This window comes from Dipodomys merriami, unplaced genomic scaffold (assembly GCF_024711535.1).
Source record: "Dipodomys merriami isolate MVZ:Mamm:240054 unplaced genomic scaffold, mDipMer1.0.p SCAF_435, whole genome shotgun sequence".
NCBI classification, from domain to species: Eukaryota; Metazoa; Chordata; class Mammalia; order Rodentia; family Heteromyidae; genus Dipodomys; species Dipodomys merriami.
Genome location: NW_027205993.1, coordinates 129,615 through 150,466, shown reverse-complemented (window position 1 = coordinate 150,466; position 20,852 = coordinate 129,615). Strand labels below are relative to the sequence as shown.

General features: G+C 37.1%; 1 protein-coding gene across 1 annotated transcript in view; it reads right to left on the bottom strand.

Moving 5' to 3' along the window:
• The window catches only part of LOC138807830 (transmembrane protein 131), a gene marked incomplete at its 5' end in the record, with an annotated part of 140,668 nt that overhangs the window by 21,591 nt on the left and 98,225 nt on the right, over positions 1-20,852 (bottom strand). The window contains 6 exons of the mRNA XM_069993630.1: positions 14,860-15,461; positions 15,944-16,102; positions 16,810-16,995; positions 17,940-18,126; positions 18,527-18,669; positions 18,923-19,074. Coding sequence (XP_069849731.1) covers positions 14,860-15,461; positions 15,944-16,102; positions 16,810-16,995; positions 17,940-18,126; positions 18,527-18,669; positions 18,923-19,074 — 1,429 coding nt within the window. The remainder of the gene's footprint in view (positions 1-14,859; positions 15,462-15,943; positions 16,103-16,809; positions 16,996-17,939; positions 18,127-18,526; positions 18,670-18,922; positions 19,075-20,852) is intronic.

Genomic DNA, 20,852 nt, shown 5'->3' with positions numbered 1-20,852 from the left:
TAAGTAACTTATCCCATCAATAAATGGATCATATTAGCTTTTTATGAGAGGCTTTTCTAGAATTAGTGATCTGGCCAATGAGTGTGGTTTTTGTAAGATTACACTACAAATCTCTACCAATGACTTTCTAATCCTATTTCAGCCTCTATGCTTACTAGAGCTTGAGGCTTACTCTAACTGGGAAACAAATTCTGATGTTATACTTTTGGTAAGATTGGATTGCTGTGCCTTCCCCTATTTTTCCTGCTAAGCACATAAAAACCTTTGGACATATACATAAACACTGAGTAGCCCAGAAAGATGAAGAGAAGGTAACAGACTAGAGAAGGGCACTTTTCTTTAGTCACAGATATCTACCCTCAAACAACAACAAAATACGCAACAAAAGCCAGCTGTCTTTAACGATTATGCTGGGAAGGGGACAATCCAGACAATCACCCTACTCCAGCCAAACATCACAGTAAAAACTGTGGTCTCATTTCCAAGATGCCAGCCAAAGCTCTATGTGAAGAGGAGACTTCATCCTTGCAAGGTTATAAACAGCACCCCAAAAAACCCATCATGGAGGTGTCAGAGAGAGCTAAGAAGAGTCTTTTATTCCCAGTCAGTTTGGTAAAGAGCTCCTACTTTACCAGGCACTAAGGAATGAGCCTTTTACTTCCCTTCCCTATTGAGACAGTGCCAGAGAAGACTGCACGCATGAGAATTTGGACTTTCCCCAATGCCCACTGCCAGTGGAAATAACCTGGGAAGTCAGAACTTTCAACCCCATCTAGGAATTCTAACTTGGAAAGCAGGAAATCAGCATTCCACCTGGCAAGTAATAAAGCCCATCCCTCTGTCCTTCCCCTGCTGGAGAGGTATCAGAAAAAGCTCACTAACATGTAAATATCCCAAGAGTCTAGGTCTCAATCTAGTCATTCTTCATAACACGAACCAGGAAGCTCTTAAACGTAAACGACAGAGAATGTGGCTTAGTGGTAGAGTGTTTGTCTAGCATGCACAAGGCCCTGGGTTTGATTCCTCAGTACCATATAAACAGAAAAAGCCAGAAGCAGCACTGTGGCTCAAGTGGTAGAATGCTAGCCTTGAGCAAAAAAAAGCTTAGGGACAGTGCCTAGGCCCTGAATTCAAGCCCCAGGATTGGTTAAAAAAAAAAAGTAAATGACAAAATAACATCAATACCAAGACAACAAATACAATGGAATTATTTGATGAAGACACTCAGGCAACCATTCTAAGTGCTTCAGTAAGCAATTTTGAACATGCTTGAAATAAATGAAAGAATAGAAAGCCTCAGCAAAGAAATTTATGAAATAAAAAAGACAGAAATTTTAGGTAAGCTATGAAGAAGATATTTCCCCAAAGATATTCAGATAGTAAAAAAAAAAAACCAAAACACATGGAAATATGTTCAACATCATTAGCCATTAGGAAAATGCAAATTAAAATCACAAGATATAGTACTACAGACTTATCCAAATGGCTGAAAATATAATGATGGCACCAAATGCTAGTGAAAAATGCTAGATCACTCCTACAGGACTGATGGCAATGTAATAAAGTGTTTTAAAAAATGAAACATGCAACTATAATATGACCCAATTAATTGAGTTCTGGGTATTTATCCCAGAGAAATCAAGTCCTATTTTTATATAAAAATCTATATACAAGTATTTATAGCATCCTTACACATATTAGTGTGAACAATCCAAATATGAGCAAATGATTTAAAAAACTATACTCATTAATAAAGAAAATAAAATTGATAAATCTCCAGAGAATTGTATTTAGTGAACAAAGTTAACTCAAAAGGGTAACGTATGGATAGCTGGGAAGGTGGCTCAGTGGTAGAGCGCTTGCCTTGCATGCATGAGGCCCTGGGTTCAATTCCTCAGCACCACATAAGCAAAAAGAAAAAAGCCGGAAGTGGCATTGTGGCTCAAGTGGTAGAATGATAGCCTTGAGCAGAAGAGCTGAGGGACAGCACCCAGGCCCAGAGTTCAGGCCCCATGACTGGACCTCCCCCCCCAACCCCCCCCAAAAAAGGGTAACATACTGTTTGTCTGCATTTATGAATTTTTTTTTTGAGGTACTGAGGGTTGAGCTCAGGGCCTTGTTTTTGCTAGGCAACATTCTTGAAATGACAAAATTTTACAGAAATGGAGAACAGATTAGGTGCTAAAGAGTAAGCTGGGTGGGGAAGGAAGTGGTTGTGACTAGACAAGGACCCATGAGACATCCTTGTGGTATAGGAAGTACTGTCTTGGCTGCATCACCACTATCCAGGTTGCAGTATCACAGTATAATTTCACAACATGTTATCATTAAGGAAAAAAATGAGTAAAATGTACACAGGATCTTGTATTATTATTTACAATTGTATATGAATCTACATCTCAAAATGTAAGTTTAAAACAAATATCTATGCATGTATATGCACATGTGCATGTGTCTCATTTAACTTTAAAAGCAAAAAGAATGCATAAAGAATTATTGACTATAGTTTTAAAACCTAAAACACACATTTCTTTCTTATGCAGATAATAGGTCCATTAGGCCTGAAAGCCACTCTTCCTAACTCCAACTTTCTTCTAAATATGATATGCCCCAAACTGGAATATTTTCATCTTATATCTTGTCCAAGAAAGAAAAATAGCTGGTTTACAAAAGAATACCTTACAAGAAGACATTGCTATACCTTATTTCATTCATTGAGAAAACAGACTAAAACATAACTTATGGAACTGGACAACACTTTTCTGTCAAATCCTTAATCACAGATATACACTTTTAACATAATTTTATTTATTTATGCATGTATGCATGCATGCATACCAATAATGAGGCTTGAATTCAGCAACTCCCGTTCTTGTATTTTTCTGCTTAAGGCTGGTGTGCCACTACTTAAACCACACTTATACTGCAGGCTCTTGGCTGGTTAATTGGAGATAGGAGTTTCAATGGACTTTCCTGTTTGGGCTAGCTTCAAACCATGATCCTTAGATCTCAGCCTCCTGAATTGCTAGGATTACCAGGAGTGAGCCTCTATTGCCTGACTGCTAATGTAAGTATTTTAAATGATGTGCTACATTTGGTCAGTATACTGTAATTACAAATTCCATGTTCTTGGCATTTAGATACTTTTCATAATTTACATTTAGGTATTTCCCACAATTTTACTTTATAACACACTACAAATAAGATTATTTCCTTCTGTTAAATTTCCAGATATGGACTTACTAGTTCAATGGATGTGGATATACCGTTTTACTTTTTTGGTTTTGTGCTTCAAATTGTTTCTAGCAATCTGCAGATATGAATTTTTATTTAACACAACTAATAATTTTCTCGCTCTGAAGATCCTATGGTAATGATACCTTTAGAATCATAAAATTTTCATGTCTGAATTGAAAAGAGGAAGAGTCATTTGACATTAAATTCTAATCACCAACAATGAACCAGTATAAGCCCATGTACAAACAAAATGGTAAGCCTGCTTATAGACACAATTATTATGATGAGCTAGAGTAGACTTTGGCAAGCAGTTAGCCAGTGGTCTTGAGTAACATTCTTTCTTCCTGTCTTCATGCCCTGATTCTGGGGAAGGGTATCTCCAAAAAGTTGTACATAGCAGGTTGGAAAAACAAACCTAGGAATCTTCTGAAGTTCCACCTAATTATCTCATAGCCTCTCCTGTCACCTGGCATGCCCAAGTTTACAAAGTCTGATAGGAAGTTTTGGATCTGGAAGGAAAACAAATGGCTTTTCTTGAGTTCTTAATATAAACTTCTTTCTTCACCATTGTGCTAGCAAGAGCAGCAAGGTATGGGGAAGTTAAGGTATGCTGGTACTTTAAGAAAAAGAATACTTACTGCCCACTCAGTTACTGTGGCAGGAAACCTGAGAAAGAGGCATATACTTCACACTGCTAGTATCTGGCAATCACTGGTCAAGGTGTGAATGGCTAATACTAATCAATCTCAACTTGGGGAAGGAATGTATTTTGCATGGGCCAGGAAAGATGATGCAGCTAGCCTCATAATCAGGTGTACAGTTGCTGCCTTTATGCCTAACTGCTCTAAAAATAGAATGAAACTTTTTTTCTGTGCTTTAAAATGTAAGTATATTTTTCCAAGTAATTAAATATTATATTAAAAATTCTTTATTGACAAAAACATTTATCTCTACCTGCACAGAATTTTGGGGTTAGTGTAAATAAGAATGTAGTAAGTCAAGAGCTTTATTTGTGACTGAGGTTGTATGTTGGTGGCTCATGCCTGTAATTCCAACTTTTTAGGAGGCTGAGATGGGAGGATTTTGGTTCAAAACCAGAAAAGTCTGCAAGATTCCATTTTCAATTAATTAGCAAAAGGCAAGCTGGAGGAATGGCTCAAGTGACAGAGTGACAGCTGTGAGCAGGGAAACGGAGCAAGCATAAGGGTTGGAATTTAGTACCAGTACAGATACAAATAAAAAAAAATTGTGACAGAGGACTCTTCACTGTTTACAGTGACCTGACAGTATAGCTCAACTATGAACAGACTGATGCAGTACTTGTTCAGGGTCATAAATATGGTGGGTACATCTAAGAAGAGCATGAATATATGAAGAGTTATGACAATGTTGCCATGTCAGGTTTTACAAAGGGCAAAACAAAATGCATATGTGAAGAGTATTCTCATGTTTACTTCAACATAGACATGATGTCAATTGAATTACTGAGTGTCCTCAAAATCAAGGAGGAATCTAACACAAGTAAAGTCTATTTTCTCACGTGATTTCCTATGTCTCTTTTCCTACATTGAAACCAGATAATAACATTTTCTTTTGGCCTTACCCCAAATTTGCAGCTCAACATAAGCAACTAACTTTCTTCCAGGTTTCTGTTGTAGTGGCATTAACCCCTCCAAACAGAAAATCAAAACAAAAAAATAGATGAAACACCTCAATAATTTAAACTTAATTATTCATTGTTTTACACATACTTAAATAATTTAAACTACCTGTTTTAAAAAGTAGGCAAGGTATGAACTATAAAAAGTATGTCCTGCTTGTGTTTTGTCTCTACTAAGTAGTACATAAATGAATTTGTAATACCTAATCTGACAGAGCTATTTCATTTATTTCCTACTTAAATCATTTCATTTCCTTTCTACCCTGAAGATTTAGCTGGGGGACTTTGTTACTAGCAAATGGTGTCTCTCAACATGTCTAGGCCTCAGAAGCAATAGATGCAGGTCAGGTCATACACCATCAGTTATGATACTTAGAAGGGGCATCTCAGGAGAATAGCTACAGAATCACCAACTGGCAGGAATTTGCTCTTCTTCCTCCTCTTTTGGCTGTGTGAAGGATCTAAATGGACCAACAGAGACCACTTCACAGACTCATAGGATCAGTACTACTCATTTTAATCTATATGCTACACACCCCATTTTTGAAATGATACCTTTTGGTGAATATGATAAAATACACCTCAAAACATATATAAAGAAAACTTTTCAGGCGCTCTTTAAGCTTAAAAGTCAGTACTGCTCAGGCAGATACATACAGTCCAATAGAAGTTAGAAGAGTTTGTATGAAGTGAAACAATTTTTATTCCTATCCCAGGGAAGGAATTAATCATGTTTGCAAGGAGATTCACACCCTATTTTGTTCTCATTTCTCTTACATTGATTGAATACAAACATTCTTATGTGTGTAGACAATTCTTGGCAGAAGAACTGATAAGGTAAACAGGACTGGGGGGAAAATGGCTGCATAACTAAAAGTTTATGCCATCCAGAGTGCAATTATTTAATTATTATGCTCAGTAAGAGCTCAATTTGTTTATTCTAGAAATTAAAAAAAAAACAGCTCCCGGCCCAAATAACTACTAGATGGAACAGTGGCCTGCCTTCCAAGAACTATCACTAGCTGCATTCACTGAGTGAGTGAGCGAGTGTGTGGGTCACAATGACTTAATACAAGGTATCACATCACATGGAGATTGTGGTAAACACATCCTCATTTAGTTGTCTGGGTGGGGCCCAAGATTCTATATTCCTAACAAGTTCCCAAGTGGTATCACTACTACTAGTTCCTGTAGTAAGGTTTAAAAAGAGCCAATAGCCCTTGCCTTTCAGAGGTAGCCTCTTCTGAATGGGTAAGCCAGTGTACTTCCTGTTTCTAGATAGCAAGCTGTATGCATAGGACTTTATTCCTAAAATTTAACACTAGCCCTTCTCTCTGCATTGAGTAAATCAGCTTACTTCAAGGACTGGTTATATGCCTGTGGGATTACATAGACTGCAGAGGATAGAACATGAAACAACAGTGAACAAACTTCACCAGCACTGAACAGAGCAGATACCATGCTTTTGGATGAAGGGGATTGAAGTGTAGCTCTTGTCCACTTGTTTGACTGACAGGAAGCTGGGAAGGGAGAGGGATGATTGATCAGGTGTTTGTACATGGAACTTTGTACAATTAGGCTGGGTTGCACCCACACTATTCCTACATATTGGGCCTGGCTTCACTGCTGCAACCTGCAGATTTGTCCAGTCTCTGGGAAGAGACTGCACAGTCCCTTCAGGTAATAGGTCCTGTTCTATCCTGCTAATTTCATGTAGTCTGGCACATTCATCACTCTTTTGACAACAGGACATGGCATTTACACTCCCATGACTTTTGGCTGCCCCTGTCCAGTAGGAGTAATATCTTAATATAACTTTAGTTGTTACTATTCAGCCTGATGCTGCAGTGTATAATGCAGAAAAATAGTATACACATGAAGCAGTGCCACAGGGAACCTTAGCTGGCCCTCAGCTAAAGGGTTATTCTGTAAATACAGTCTCATGTCTCAGTGTACAGAATTTTCAGCTCTTTGGAATCTGACTATTCCAAAGCCTTGACTATTTTCTTTTTTTTGGGGGGGGAGGGGAAGGGGTAGGATGGGGCAGGGATTTTCTTTTTTGGTGCTAGAGTTCAGACTCAGGGCTATATAGTTCAAGGCTGACCTCATGCTGCCTTAAGTACTGGGAAAAATAGGCCTGTACTCACTTCTGGTCTCTTTCTGTTTTTTGATGATGGAACACAGTAGCATAATATTAAGGTAGAATCACAGACTGGAGCTTGGGTCCCTTATGCTCTGATACAAACTTCCTTTCTTAGATTGAGTTTTTCTCCTTGGAGAAAAGATATAACAGCAATACCAAATATTAGGGTTCAGGAACATAGTATAGTCATGTCTAGAATGTTCTTATGGGTGGATCAACATCATTGTTCTCAGATGTACTGGCCTTTTGACCTTGTTCCTTTTTTTAAAAAAAATTAAAAATACTATAATTCAGGACTCATTCCAGGGATGCAAAGCTGGTTCAACATAGCTAAGTCAATAAATATAATACATCAACAGAAGGCCAAGAACCACATGGTCATTTCAATAGATCAAAAAAAAGCTTTGATAAAATCTGATACCCCTTGATGATAAAAGCTCTGGAGAAGCTAGGAATACATGAAACATTCCTCAATATAATAAAGCTGTGTATGACAAACCTACAGCCAACATTATGGTGAAAAACGAAAACAATTCCCTTGAAAATCAGGAACAAGACAAAGATATCCACTTTTTCCACTCCTCTTCAATATAGTACTGGAATTGCTAAGCAAAGCAATAAGACAAGAGAAAAACATAAAGGGGATCCAAATAGGGAAGGAAGAAGTAAGACATCCCTTTTTGCAGATGACATGATCCTGTATTTAAAGGCCTCTATAGTCTCTACCCCCCAAACTACTAGAGCTGATTCAAAACTTTGGTAAAGTAGCAGAGTATAAAATCCACCCACAAAAATCAGAAGCTTTTCAGTACTCCAACTGTGAGAAGATTGAGATTAAAATCAGGAAAAAGCAACTCCATTTGCAACAACCTCAAAAAAAAAAAAAAAGAACTTAGGAATTAACCAAAGATGTGAAACTCTATAGTGAAAACTTAAAAAATTTAAAGAAGGAAATTGAATAAGACTTAAGGAAATGGAAAGTCCTTCCATGTTCCTGGATTGGGAGAATTAACATTGTGAAAATGGCAATACTGCTCAAAACAACTTAAAATTCAAAGCAATACCCAGGACAATCACAACATGATTCTTCAATGAGACAGAGAAAGCAATCTAAAAGTTCATATAGAACCAAAAAAGACCCCAGGATAGCAAAAGCACTCAATAGCAAGTAGAATAGTGCCCACAGCAATGAAAGCAGCTTAATACTAGCACAAAACAGGCCTGAAGACCAATGGAACAGAAGACCCAGCAATAAACCCACATACCTACAGCCATTTAATATTCAATATGCGATCACAAAAGCCTCTTGGTGCTGGCAAAACTGGATATCGACATGCAGAAAACTGAAACTAAATCCTTATATATCACCTCATACCAGCATCAATTCAAAATGGATCAAAGTCTTCAAGGTAAGACCCAAAAGCATGAAGTTATTGTAGGACAGCGTAGGGGAAACATTAGGGCTCCTGGGCACAGGTAGAAACTTTCTGAGTAAAGATCCAGAAGCCCAGCAAATCAAAGAAGGATTTGATAAATGAGACTACAAAAAACTAAGACGTTTCTGCATGGCAAAGGACATATCTAACAAGCTAAAAAATAGCCTACAGAATGGGAGAAGACTTGCCAGCTACACATCAGACGATGGCTTAATATCCAGAATATACTGAGATCTTAAAAAATTAAACCCTCAAAAATCCAACAACCCAATTAATAAATTGGCTAATGAACTAAACAGTCTTCTCAGAAGTAAAAATGGCCAACAGACACATGAAAAATGCTCAACATCTCTGGCCATAAAGGAAATACAAATCAAAACAACATTGAGATTCCACCTCACTCCAGTTAGAATGGCCATTATCAAGAAAACAAATGATAATAGATGCTGGTGAGGATGTTGGTAGGAATGTAAACTTGTTAAAACAGTTTGGAAACGTGTGGAAATTCCTGTAGGATCTAGCAATTCCCCTTATGGGCATTTACCCAAAAGACTGCAAACCATAATATAGTAACGCCACCAGCACATTCATGTTTTTTGTAGCACTATTCACCATAGCCAAGGCATGTAATCAATCCACATGCTCCTTAATGGATGAATGGATCAAGAAAATGTAGTATCTATACAAAATGGAACTTTGCTCTACCAATAATAATAACGATACTGTATCAATTGTAAAGAAATGGAAAGACCTGGAAAGAACTGTAAAGTAAGTCAGATCCAGAAAGACAAAGGATACATGTTTTCCCTTATATGGGGAAGTTAGATTTGGCTAATAAACTTATCAGTAAATGTGTTGGGTGGTACGCAAATATATACAAATGTATTAACTGAAATGTTAGATTTAAAGATCTCAAATAGTGTAATTCCTTAGAAAGGCAAAATCAAAGTTCAACAAAATAAAAGGTATGGGTTGAAAGGTATGGGTTGGGGGAAAGGGGTAGATAAATGAAAAGGGAGAAAATGTATAGCTTACAAAATTAAGAAGAGGGAATGGATGGGTAAAGAGGGAAGGGTAAGAATGTTGAAAGGGGTGACACTGATTATGGTATATTGTATCCATGCTTTGTTAAATGGAAACTCCTTTGTACAACTTAAAAATAATAAAAAGAAAAAAGATTTCTAAGAAATAGAAATGTGTTTTTGTTGGTGGTAGTTGTTTTTGTTCTTGGGTTTCTTCTTTTTGGGGGGCAAAGGAGTACAGTAAGGGAGGGAGGAAGGGTGAACAAATGCAATCATACTATGCAGTATACACTATGTGGAAAATGAACTATGTAACTTGTGGGCAGGGCTGGGAGGAGGAAACTAGAGGAAAGCGAAGGAAGGAGTTGCTTTGTCTAAAAGAAGAAATGTACTAATTACCTGGATTATGAAATGTTAACCCTTCTGTTCAACATCTTAGTAATAAGAGTGCAATTATATTAAAATATTTCCCCCAAATATATGCATTTTTTCATGTTAAAAATTGAAGAATAGAGAAAATACAGGTTCAGCGTAAATATTATACACATACGAATTAGAGGCCATTATAAGAATCCCTCTCTCTAGGGCTGGAATGTAGCTCACTGGCAAAGTGCTTGCCTAGCAAGTGCAACATCCTGGGTTCAATCCCCCAGTACCAAAAAAGAAAAGACAAGAAGAATTTATCTCAACCATAGTTATCTGGTCTCTAGGCTAATGCTTTATAGAAACTATGCCATGGTCACATGTAATATTCTAACTTCCAGGCCCCATGCATCACTGTTCTGCCATTGCTTTGGCTGGCCTTAGTAGGATGTGCTAATAACCACATGGATCTTCTACCTGTCATATGGTCAGGTAGGGCCTTGCCCTTAGGAGACAATCTGTTCTAAGGCCACTTTCAACTCAGCAAGCTAAAGAGTATGTACCATTTCCTGAACTAATAGTAACTACTGAGTTGTGATATTGTATAATATAGGTAGAAACTATTCTACTTTAAAGGTAAAAACAATATTTTCCCAAAATATGTCTCCGAAGTTACCTAGTTCGTAAGCAGCAGATTTAATCTAGGTTTGCATCTGACTATATGACTATTATAGAGTCCTGCCTTTGCTAAGGCTGCCCCTAAACTGCCAAAGTTCAAGATGAGAATGGCTATAGGTACCATCATTCCATGCTTAACACAGATATTGAGAACTGTGCTTGGATTTTATCCCTCAGTTTAGCATTGGCTTTTTTCTAGTCAACCAAGTTTAAATGTTGCAGGTGAGAAAAACCACAGAAATCTAGATTAATAACCGTCCAGCTACATAATCCCTGCTCAGGATAATAGCAGAGAGCTTTCCTGGGCACCTTCCACTAGGAACAGTGACTACAGGGAGGCCAAGAAAATAGCCAGAAGGCCTGCAAGCTGCCCAACTAGAGAAGGAAAGCTCATAGAGAACTTGAACAATGGTCAGTATAAAAGGCCTATAAAAGTCAGACATATTAGTTCATTGTAAGAGGGATTTTTGTTGTTGTGGTTTGTGATACTGGGGGTTGAAAGGGGATGGGATATTTTAAGAAAGGAAATACATTTCATGTAAACATGATGACCATATGCAGGGATATGGTGGTAGGTTGTGAAAAATTATAAAAGTTCTCTCTAACTGAAACCTAAGGTTTCATGATATATTATAATTCTGCAACTTCATATCAATGCCCATCCCCTTTCTAGTGATTCTGGGGGTGGGGGAGGTTGAACTTAGGCCTTCATGCTTTCTAAGCAGGCACTCTACCATGCCCAAGCACCTTTTGCTTTAGTTACTTTCCAAGTAGGGTCTTGTATTTTTGCTCAGGGCTGCCTGAGATGGCAATCCTCCTTAAGAACTTCAATGCAGCTGGAATCACAGTTGTGTACCACCAGCTTTTCTGGTGAGATAAAGTTAGCAAGACTTTATCTAACCTTTTGCTCAGATTGGCCTTAATTTGTTATCTTCTCAACCTTAGCTTTCTTAGTAGTTGGGAACACAGGGACAAACTACTAGTAGAGTCCCATTTGCCCACCTTTATTTTTTCTTTTCTGTTGTTGTGCTGAGAATCGAATTTAAAGCTTGATACACATGGGGCAAGTACTTGATCACTGAGCTACATCCCTAGTCCAAAAGTTCATTTTAAAGACTGTCTACATGCATGTTACACTTCAATAAAAATATTTAAGAAAAGTTGGGCTGCGAAGGTAGCTCAGCGGTAGAGTCCATGCCTTGCAAGCATGAGGCCCTGGGTTCGATTCCTCAGCACCACATAAACAGAAAAAAGCCGGAAGTGGTGCTGTGGCTCCAGTGGTAGAGTGCTAGCCTTGAGCTGAAGAGCTGAGGGACAGCGCCCAGACCCAGAGTTCAGGCCCCATGACCAGCAAAAAACAAAACAAAACAAAACAAAACAAAAATATTTAAGAAAAGTAAAACAGATTCTGGCTCCTTCTTCCAAATCAAAGCAGTAGGAAGGGAAACAAAGACAGTGGCCTTATGCAGTGGACATATGCAGGTTGTAAGCATTGTCTCCTCATGGCCTCATGTATCACTAACAATTTGCTGACCATGCTCCATTATTAAATATCTTTTAGTAGGATGTCTCTCAGACCACTATGAAATTCCAACAATACTTTTTCATTTTAAAATCTAATTTCTAAATGAATGATCCTGAAAATAAGTGGACCTATCATGAGAGGCCTATTTATATTCATTTATTTTGGCAGTACTGGGGTTTGAATTCAGGGCTTAGAAAAGTGCTTTCCTACTTGACACATGTCCCTCACATCTTTGCTTTAGTCATTTTCTGACAGGGTCTCATGCTTTGCCTGGGGCTGGCCTTGGACTATTATCATCCTCTCTCAAAGCTGGGATTTGCCTGGTGTCAGTGGCCTATTTTAACACAGAATATTTATCTTAATTTTCCCACTTTTTGTGATAAGAAAGAGATATATGCTTATTTTATTCATACCCTGAATAGGTAAAAATACAGTAAGTAACTTTAACAAAAGAGCTTTTTGTTATTCATTAAGTATTATTATAAAAATTACCCTAAAATATGAAGGTTTATAGTAATAATTTAAAAAGATATCTATAGAGGAAGGTAATTTGTTTAAAATATTGTTTTAAAATTGTTTAATTTAGGAAGTGTGCAGTGGCTCAAGGGGTAGAGTGCTAGCCTTGAGCTGAAGAGCTGAGGGACAGTGTTCAGGCCCGGAGTTCAAGTTCCATGACTGACCCACCCCCCAAAAAAAAAGCTTAACTTAAAATTTAATTAATTTAAAATTGTTAAAATACTGATTTATAAAAAAGTGCATATAATTATAAGAGGATTCAAGATAGTTTTCATATCACTGGAACTAAAGGAATTCTCTGAGAAAAAAGTAGTTTTGGGATATCAGGGCTTGTTCCAGTCTTTTTGGACTGGCAAGCTCCCTGTTGTTTTTGTAAAGGGGAGACAAAAATTCCTTGGTAAATTAGAGTAAGGGAGGTACTTGAATAAGGCCTGGGGATATATTTATACCTATAGATATAGCTGTATAAATATTTCACACTTCAGTCCTGTTGGGAACTGTGCCTTGTATTCATGAAGAACTGAATCCTGTCAACAACCACCTGTGTTAGCTTGGAAGTATCAAGTGAATTTTAAGACGACTTCATTCCTAGCCAGAGGTCTGGTGAAAGCCAGAGGATTCAGCTAACCTGACATATGGGCACCATGAGATAGTAAATGAGGGTATGCTAAGCTTTGAAATTTTGGGGTAACATGTCACTCTGAAATAGACAACTAAGGACAGACAGTATGCAGAAAGCTAAAGTAGGGGTCAGCAAGGTTTTACTCTTAAAGGGCCCAACAAAAAGTTTTTCAACTTTGTGGGATAGTAGAGTCTCTGCTGAAACCTCTCCATAATGCCTCTGTAGCATAAAAACATCCATAGACAAGATATAAACGAATACCCACAGCTGTCTTCCAATAAAACTTCTATAAACAGGCAGTAATTTTTTTTTTTTGCCTGTTGGCCAGTTTGCCAACCTGTGCTCTAAAATAAAGGTTTTGTAGAAATATTCTTTTCTGAGCTTTGATCTTGCTATCTAGTCTAGGTTGGCTTTGAATATACCATTCTCCCACATCCACCCCTCAATTGCTGGGAATAGCTGTTCTGCACCACCATGCTTGGCTGAAAATACTATTTTTGAGTTAAAAGGCAGATGATCTCCATTTTCCCCCTGTGTTTAAATTATTATTATTTTTTTGGCTGGTCCTGGGGCTTGAACTCAGGGCCTGGATGCTATCCCTGAGTTTTCTTTGCTCACAGCTAGCGTTCTTACCACTTGAGCCAAAGCTCTACTTCTGGCGGGTTTTTTTGTAGATTATTGAGGGTAAGAGTTTCACATACTTTCCTGCCCAGGTTAGCTTTGAACCATGATGCTCAGATCTCACCCTATTGAGTACCCAGGATTACAGGCATGAGCCACCAGCACTTGGCTCAAAAATATTTTAAAAATGAATAAAAGCTTACCTTATAGGAAGCCAAAAGGAAAGTCACTGGACACCACCCAACGAACCTTTATTTTTAAGAAGCAATCTAAGAAATAATATTTTTCTTTTTTGGATGATACTGGAACTCAGGGCCTTATGCTTGCTACGCAGACAATCAACCACTTAGGGCATGTCTCAGTTCTTTTTGCCTTAGTTTAAGTTTTCACATAGGTCTGCTTTTGTTGGCCTTGGAGGATGATCCTCTAACCTCCACTTCCTGCAGAGATGAGATTACAGGTATATGCTGCCACTACCAACTTTTTTTTTTTTTTGGGTCGGCTTCAACTCTGGGCCTGGGAGCTGTTTCTAAGCTCTTCAGCTCAAGTTGAGCATCTACCACTTGAGCCATGGTGCCACTTATGGTTTTCTGGTGGTTACTTAGAGATAAGAGTCTCATGCACTTTCCTTCCTGGGCTGGCTTTGAATCACGATCCTCAGATCTCAGCCTCCTGAGTAACTAGGATTACAGGTGTAAGCCACTGGCGTCCAGCTCAACTTTTTTTTTGAGATAAGGTCTTGGGCTTTTTTTTTTTAATCCTGCTTGGGCTGGACTGAAACTACAGTCCTCCTATCTTGGCCTCCCCTCTGTAGCTGGAATTACAAATTGCTACCATGCCCAGTCTCAATTCTAAATGGACATCTCTATGTGAATTGTGATATGGAAACATTGATGTTCAATACTGGGATAAATTTGAACCAAAGAGCACTCACTATAGTAATCATTTATCTTACCTGTGCTCCTAATACCTCCTGGATCATAGTCTGGCTTCTCTCTCACACATTGTTTCTCTGATAACACAGAGGGGTGATTACCTTTGCTTTTTGACAATGGTGATGGAGGCTGCTCTGTAAACACTTCTAGGGATGGGGAGTCATGGTGGTCAAAGTCTTTGTCCATGGCTTCTATAAGACTGGTGATGTCTGAGTCCTCTGAGCTATGCCTTGTGCTGCTGGCACGTTCTGGGTGGGAAGAGTGTGCAAGAGGGGCTGGAGACAGCCTTTCAGGCTGTGGTTCTTGGTGCTGAGGCACTGGTGGTGGTGGTGGTGGTGGAGGCTGAGAGTGTTGCTCCAGAGGACTGTGGCTATGATGCTGGCTGCTGTGTTGGTTCTGTTTTGCTCCTTTGGACTTTTTGCCTGATACATGACCTTGGGAAGCTGTATTTACTTCTAAAACAAGGGAGTTTGTTTTGCTTGCAGACTGTGATGAGGCTGTTTGAGAAGTCCTGCTCGAGGTACTTGAACTGTTTTTGGCCTTGATGTTTTCCACGTCAGCTGAGTTTCTATTGCTGTGGCTGCTATGTGGGTGGACTGATGGGCCACATTGCTTGTGACTCCCTGTACCAGATCGGGATGATGAGCCACTTGCTCCACAGAATCCTCTACTATGGCTGGCATCACAGCTGAGTGTGTTCAAGCTGAAAAAAGGATAAAGTGCAGCTTAGTAAACAGTACCTACAGCCATCACAAATAGAAATTACTCCATGGAAAACCAACAAAACTAGAATATTTACCAAAACTTTCTAGGCTTTACTTTATCTGAAAATTTAATCTAATCAATGATAAGACTATTTTGACCCCAACTAATGTAATAAATACAAGATATAGGGCTGGGAATACAGTTCAAGAGTGCTTGCCTAGCAAGCATACGGCCCATAGTTCAATCACTAAAACTGCAAAAGCAAAAAGCAAAAAACAAACCAAAACAACCCATATCATGTTATCCAGCATAATCATCTAGTAACTGACTGCTACTACAATAGTACTGAGTAATTAGAATTAAGGTTTTGATTTTTACACTATTCCCCAAGCAAAGATGAAGTTATTTTTTTTTTTTTGTAATTCTATCAGCTATTCCTTATACATTTACAGGGAATTGATTGCCAGCATGTGAACATACTTTCCATCAGATGATATACCAACAATTCTCCTGAGATCAAAAGGCCTTCCCACATCAAAGGGTGGGTTTGAGGCCTCAAAGGATAGTCGCCTTCGAAATGGTTCCCAAATTCCTTGAGCTTCCAAATACGCCGTTCCAATGACCAAGAGAAACAGTGCACTGAAAGGGTATAGAAGATGAAGATACTATTTATTAAGGCAAAAGTAACAAAATCAGCCATTAGACAGTTTTTGGTAAGGAACAATGTAGTGAAAAGACAAAGATGCCTGTAAAATTTTTTTATGGACAAGGAACAGAGTATATGGATAAAGGTTTACATAGAACGTTTTAATAGAATGTTCTCTTACATGGAGGCTTTATATAAAGGAAATGACAATTTGTATCAGAGAAACATCGGGAGGATAATTTTTCCTGACTGAGATGAATTTGAATTTCAACTCAATGAACCTTTTTTTTGTCCCTTAAAGGATATGTGCAGTAACTGTAAATTAATTTAGAGGTAGGTGTATGTGATTCTCTACTGCACATAAAATAGGACTTAACATATTTCTAATTAGTTTCATGTTGGTTAGGCGTACAATTATGTTAAAATAATAACATACACCCAAATCATACACTTTTATCTGACAAATTATGAATATTTTCCTCTTTAGGAAATTAATGTGTACTTCAGTTACTTAACTTTCAAGAGTAAAAAAGATTGTTTATTGCATATGCCACTAAAGTGATTCACTTTTAACCATTTTGAGAGTATGTAATCTGATGGTGTCAGCATTTTGTCTATATGTTGGTGTATCTTAGCATTTGGGAAAGTTGAGGCACACGGGGCACTTAATAAACTCCCAGTGCTGACTGAATGTAAGTACCTCATTATTCCTGAGATGATGATATACAGAGCAAGTTCCCAGCTGGGTCTGGGCAGTGCTTCTGCACAGGTTGCTAACATGTGGTATGGAAGGGATGCGTTCAATATAAATACAAACTCAGAACCACTGCTTGTTACAAACTTCAGCTCACGAATAACTCTGGAGGCAGTGAAATCAGGAGTAAATCTAAAACAGAATGAGAGCAGTAAGACTATGCTTTAGAATAGACCACAAACAGTTCAAATAAAATACTAGCACTATCATCTTTAAAATACAATATAAAATGAGTGAACTTTTATTCAACTCTCCCATTTTAAGTTAAGGTATTGTCCCAAGAAGTTAATAATAGGAACTTCCTGAATAAATTTAAGAAATTACATAAAAAGAACAATAATCAGCTTCTCATGCACTAATCCAGAAAGCAGTATCTGTACTTCTTTCCCTTTCTTTTTCCTTTTATCTAGGCTATATTCCCAATGGTGTGTTATTAAAAACCTTGCTTACTGTCACAATTATTTTACTTTTGTGAACTGTATGCACCTTGAGGAAAGGTGTCATATTCCTCAATCTATTTTTAGTATCAAGCATTAAACTTTGTATAATATAGCTACCTATTAAGTAAATATCCACTAAAAATAATAAAATCATTATTCACATAAGGGGATTCAGATTATACTTATTACATAAACTTAACAATAAAACAAGCAATCAATCGCTTAAATATGCTGCAACTAAAACTGATTAAGACACTAAAAAAAGTCTGACTTAAGTATTACATATTCTCAGATTGCACGTGAAAAAGCTATACATGTAAGGTACATGTCTCTGCTTTGTAGTTGAGTTACTGTAAACTAAGTCTAACATTTCATGCTTAGCACATTGATAATAATATTGAAGTTCGTTTCTAAGATTATCTCATCCACTTAGAAGAATTTTATAATTTTAAACAAAACCAAAGGAATACCTTAGCTGAACATTCAATGACACAAAAAGGAACATATTAGTAAACTACCTTAGAATTTTTGTAAATATTAAAACATATCCTTGTGTAATATTTGAACAATTCACTAAAACGGGTTAACTGAGAAGTCAGTGATTTATTATGCCATATCTTATAAGGAAATACTTACAGTATAATTATGTCTCTAGAGGCATTGGCACTTAATGAAAACTCTTGACAATTAACTACTTTAAAGCCATATCCTTCACAGGGGTATCCACTGATTTCAATGGTTTCTATGTGAATCTGAAGCTGTCCTGTATTTTCTACTTTAAATGTTCTTTTCAATGTGAAATTTGGTTCTCTTAGTTTCAAACCTAAAGGAAAAAAATAAGGAGGATAGATAAATCTTACCATTACGTACTTCTGGTCAAGATTATAAATATTATTACTTATGAACTACTATATGTAAGAGATTAAAACTCACATACAAAGAGATGAGCCATTCTCAAGTTCTATCAGAAAGTACTTCACTCTGATATGTGATTTTAGATGGCAAAGTTATTAGCTTTACTTTCACATTATACAGTGAGTATTGATACTTTAAATCAAACAACACTGAATACCATGACACAGGATTTCCTTAACATTGTAAATATTCATCACTAATAGACAGGTGTGTACATACATATTGTTTGTACATGTATGAATTATTTGCTGTTGAGGACAAATGCTGAGATTTGTGCCATTCTCATGATTAAGAATACTCATACTCACTGTCTATACAATCTTTTAACAATGCTTCTGTGATTTTGAAGCGCAAAGAACTTCCTGGACCCGGAAGCTTGCCTGCCACCCGCAAATTTTCAGTTGTTCCTTGTCCTTGGACCATCACAGCATCCATCACTGTCAAGTTATTTCTATGCAAACATAGGAATTGCAGATTTTTTCATTAAATTTGTATAATATTTTGATTTATAATATCTACCCTTACATTAAAAGGTACCACAAGAAATTAAATATTGAATTCTAAGGTAAAAATTTAAAGTTCCAAAGAGCAAGAATTATTCATTGTTAAAGCACACATGGTACACACAGGACAATACCACTCATGCTTCTGAGTGCTATAAGGACTTGGAAATAGTCAACCAACACTTATATCCCAGAACCTACCTGACTATGATTAGTGAAGAAACGGTTCTGTTGTGAATTGGAGTAAACTTTACTTTGACAGATTTCTTTTCTCCAGGCTTTAAAATTAGGTTTAAAATTAAATGTCGAGAGAGGCCCTCTGTAAATCCTGTTGAACTTTGCAGTGGATGAGCCTTGAAATCATTGTGTAAACAAATAGGAGTCATTAACATTAATTTTCTGGGAAACATTTTTCTTTCCTTAACCCCACCTAGAGCCCAGTACAGTTCTTCAAACTGATAATGCAAATAACTTTTTCTTCATGATTTCAACACTGGTAAGCTCATGATCAGAGCTTGGCAATCAGTGAGAAGACTTCATATTCTGCATTAAATTCAAAACTGAGCCTTCCTAGGTGACCCAAGTCCTCATGCTTGCATTAAGCATTTGTTTTTGTCACACATACTTTAAGCCTTCAATTCATTTTTTGAAAATAAAACAGTATGTTGAAATTGTTTTAAAGAAAATGAGTGAATGAAGAGCTCTGAAGGGAAAATGTGTAAAAATGTCACAATGAAATCCTACCCCCTTTGCACAACTAATGTATGCAAATGAATAAAATAAAATGAAGTAAATTCTTATAAAAATTTTTAAAGAATATAACAAACATATAAAAAAGATCATAAAACTAAGACAAATAGCAATGCATCAACACAAAGTATAACCAAAGCTCAATACCCATAGGTCCTCTTGCTGCTGCCCCTGGTCACAGCTGTCCCATTCTTCCTTTCCAGGGGAAACAATGGAAGGATTGAAGTATATGTTTTACTTGTAAAAATACTGCCAATTCATATCTCTTCTTGGATTTCAGTTTGAAAATTAGATACTTAATGATTTAAATTTGAGTATAGATTAGTTTAATACCTAAATATGACATTTTGATGGTCAGTTACAAATAATGTTGGAAAATACTTATTTTTAAATTAAAAACATAGTTCATACATGAAAATGTATTGTTTTGATTTTTACGATTAAGCATTTTGGGGAAAGGTTGGTAACATTTGACTTTAGCTACCCATAAGCTCCTCTTCATGGCTTGCTGATCCAAAGGGGAGTGAGTTCTGTACCCTCTTTTACTCCCCTAGGCAGAGTTAGGTCTGATATACATAGATGTATATACTTGCATTAGCTTGAATCCACATAGAGCAAATTTAAGAGTCAGTGTGCTTTATGAAGCACATTGCTCTTTATTGCTTCTAAAGTTAAAAAAAATTTTTTTTCTTTCACATCTAACATGTTCTGTCAAAACCAAAGTCCAGTAGGACAATATTACTCCCAAGTAGGTAGTGAATAAGTTCTAATACAAACTATTCTTGATATTTATATAATTACATACATTTCCAACAAATACTAGCTAATTTAAACTCTGATGAGTTGGGAAGCACTCCAGGATGTTGTGATTTTCCCAGGATATTGTTGACAGTTTCAATAGGTTTATAGCAATAATTCTCAAGGAGTAATTTAGCAATCCCTGATTATCTCAGAGATCCTTTCAAGGTATTCATGAAGTCAAAATCATTTTCATAAGAACATTGACAGACTATTTGCTTTTCACTGGGTTAATATTTATTTACATTAATAGCCCTCAAAAGCAATGGAGATAACTGTGCTGACTCTTCAGTGTGAATCAAGGCAGTAGTGTCAAACTTCACTAGTAGCTACTCTATGCTTCCCTGCCATGCATTTGTACAAGTGGAGAAAAAAAAGTCCTCAGTGAAGCAATATATGAAGCATGCATAAAGCACTCCTTCAGCACAATGAAGTTCCATGTTGTGTTGAAAGGCTACTTGAGGTACAAGTAGCTACTTTGCTTATAAAACTCTTATGAATGTCCAAAAGAATGGCTGACAGCCAAGTTATGGTCATTCAGACTGGAGTATTTAGCAGGCATTTTGGGGAAAATAAGGCATTG